This window comes from Microtus oregoni, unplaced genomic scaffold (assembly GCF_018167655.1).
Source record: "Microtus oregoni isolate MIOR12 unplaced genomic scaffold, Mior012 000067F_000, whole genome shotgun sequence".
NCBI classification, from domain to species: Eukaryota; Metazoa; Chordata; class Mammalia; order Rodentia; family Cricetidae; genus Microtus; species Microtus oregoni.
Window position 1 is genome coordinate 3,898,686 of NW_024543953.1, and position 2,222 is coordinate 3,900,907.

At 57.7% G+C, this 2,222-nt stretch overlaps 1 protein-coding gene across 1 annotated transcript; it reads right to left on the minus strand.

The window, feature by feature from the left end:
• Positions 1–572: 572 nt before the first annotated feature.
• Positions 573–2,007, minus strand: LOC121440248 (nucleus accumbens-associated protein 1-like). Its single transcript, XM_041641002.1, is given in 2 exon segments — positions 573–717; positions 719–2,007. Coding segments are annotated over 2 exon segments (1,434 nt in total).
• Between the last annotated feature and the right edge of the window lie 215 nt (positions 2,008–2,222).

Sequence of the window (2,222 nt, forward strand, 5' to 3'; positions counted from 1 at the left end):
AGCTGGGCCTGGTGCTGGGAAATGCCTAAGAGGAAGGGGAACCAGGGCTCCCCATGAGTGTTGAGGAAGGTCACAGATCCCACCTGATGCCTGTCCTCTCTTGACCCAGCCCGGCTTGCTTTGGGGAAAAGCTGTGGGATGACAGGGAGGCAGAGAGGCTGGGAGCATGCAGCACCCCCTGCAGGTTCCGGGGACAACAGACAGTAGCTAGTGACTAAGGTGGTGGGGGTATGTGTGTGACAGGAGGGGGAGTGTGACATCCATGGGAGGGTCCTAGGCGGCTACTGGAGGACCTCCTCTGATGGGGCTGTCTGTCTGTCTGGAAGCTGTATTCTATGCCCATCATGTTCAGCTCTTTCTCACTGTCACTGAGAAAGCTGCTGTAGGTGCTGCCCTCAGCTAGGTGTGGTGGCTTTGGTCAGCCAGCTACTGCATCCTGCTAGAGGGCATGGAGTACCTCCTCACAGGTCCTGAGGAGGGACAGACAGTAGATCGTGACCAGGTGGTAGATGGGGGTATATGATAGGAAGGGGTGTGTGACATCCTGTAAGGGGAGGGATGTCACACATATGTTACTGGAGAACCTCAGCCGAAGGGCCGGCCTCGCCATCGTGGCTGGTTGTCTCGAAGCTGTGTTCCATGCTCATCATGTCCGGCTCTATCTTGCCAGTGTCGTTGATGAAGCTGCTGTAGCTATCACCCTCCACCAGGTGCAGTGGCGAAGTTCTGGCAGTAGTACTTGACAGCAGGGAGGACGCGACTGTCTAGCGGCTTGCGTCTGGGGTCATTGGTGGAAGAACGGATGCCAGTGCCACAGCTATTGGCCAGTGTGTTCCGGTCAAAGAAAGATGCCAGGAGCCTCCGCAGCAAGACCTTGTACCTCATGCCTGCACTGACAAGGCAGTTCATGAGCTGTGCCCTTGTGATATACACATTGGTGCCTGTCACGAGCTCCAGCTTCTCAGAGGGGTCACCTTCATCATAGAGCTTTGGGTGGCAGCGGTTGCCAATCTGGTTGATAAGTTCAGCTGGGAGAGATGCCAGGTCTTGTCGCACCCGGATGCGACTTCGGGACTCGAGGACCACCTGCTCAGGGAGGGCTTCTACTTTCTCAGCTGACTGACCAACGTTCAACATACTGTACATGGTGTACATACTGCAGATCTGACGGTACTGCTCATCTGTACCCTCTTCACCTGCATCTTCCTCTTCGTGGTAGGAGCCAGGGCTGTCACTGGTGTAAGCACTGGAGGTACCTGGGCTGGTCAGCTCTGACATGCTTGGTCCACTCACACATCCCCCCACTGTAACCACAGCCACTGCTGCTGTAGCTGTGGCCACTAAGACAGGTTGGGGCATCCGGTTTGGGGCCAAGTCTGGTGTGGAGAACTTGGCCATCTTGCGGCTGCCATTGTTGCTACCACTGCCTCCAGCCTCCTTCTGGCTGCTATCCCATAGCCTCTTGGCCATGGGTGTACATTGCACGGAGTCCAACTCCTGTTCTGTCTTGACCCGTGACACAAGGGGCAGTGGCGTGCTACAGGCTGGCCAGCCCAGTGTCTGCGCTACAGGACTCTGAGGCTCTGAGGATGGGGCCTCCTCCGGGTGCAGGCCCTGGGAGTCGCAACTTGGAGAGCTAACTTTGAGGAAGAACTCGGTGCCCTTCTCCATGATCTCCTGGATCTGCAGGAAGCCGGCTATGTAGATGAGATGGAACTGGTCCCCCATGTTCATGCTCAGCCGGCCTGTATAGCAAAATGTCAGGATCTGCTGGAATGACTGTGGCTGCACGGCGGCTGGCAGTTCCACCACAGCACTGCGGCTGCTGTTGAATAGGTCCCGGAAGTAGGAGCTGCTGGCGGCCAGCACAGCACGGTGGGCATTGAAGGCATGGCCCTTAACCACCACTGACACATCACAGTATAGTCCCTGCAGCCGCCGCTCATTGAGGCACTCGAGGATGCTGTTGCCGAAGTTTGGAATCTCCATCTGCAGGGTCTGTGCCATGGCGGCAGCTGGGGCCGGTCCTGGGCCCGGGGCTCGCCCCCCTGCGTCTCGGCCTTGACCTCGGCCTCGGCCTCTGCAGCCTCCGTGGCCTCCGCCTCAGCAGCAGTGGTAGCCGCGGCGGCCATTCATTGTGGGCCAGGCCGCCCCAGCCGAGCACCGAGTGGGAATTTCTTAGTTATTAATACAAACGAGCATTAGAGCTCTTAGCCCAAGAC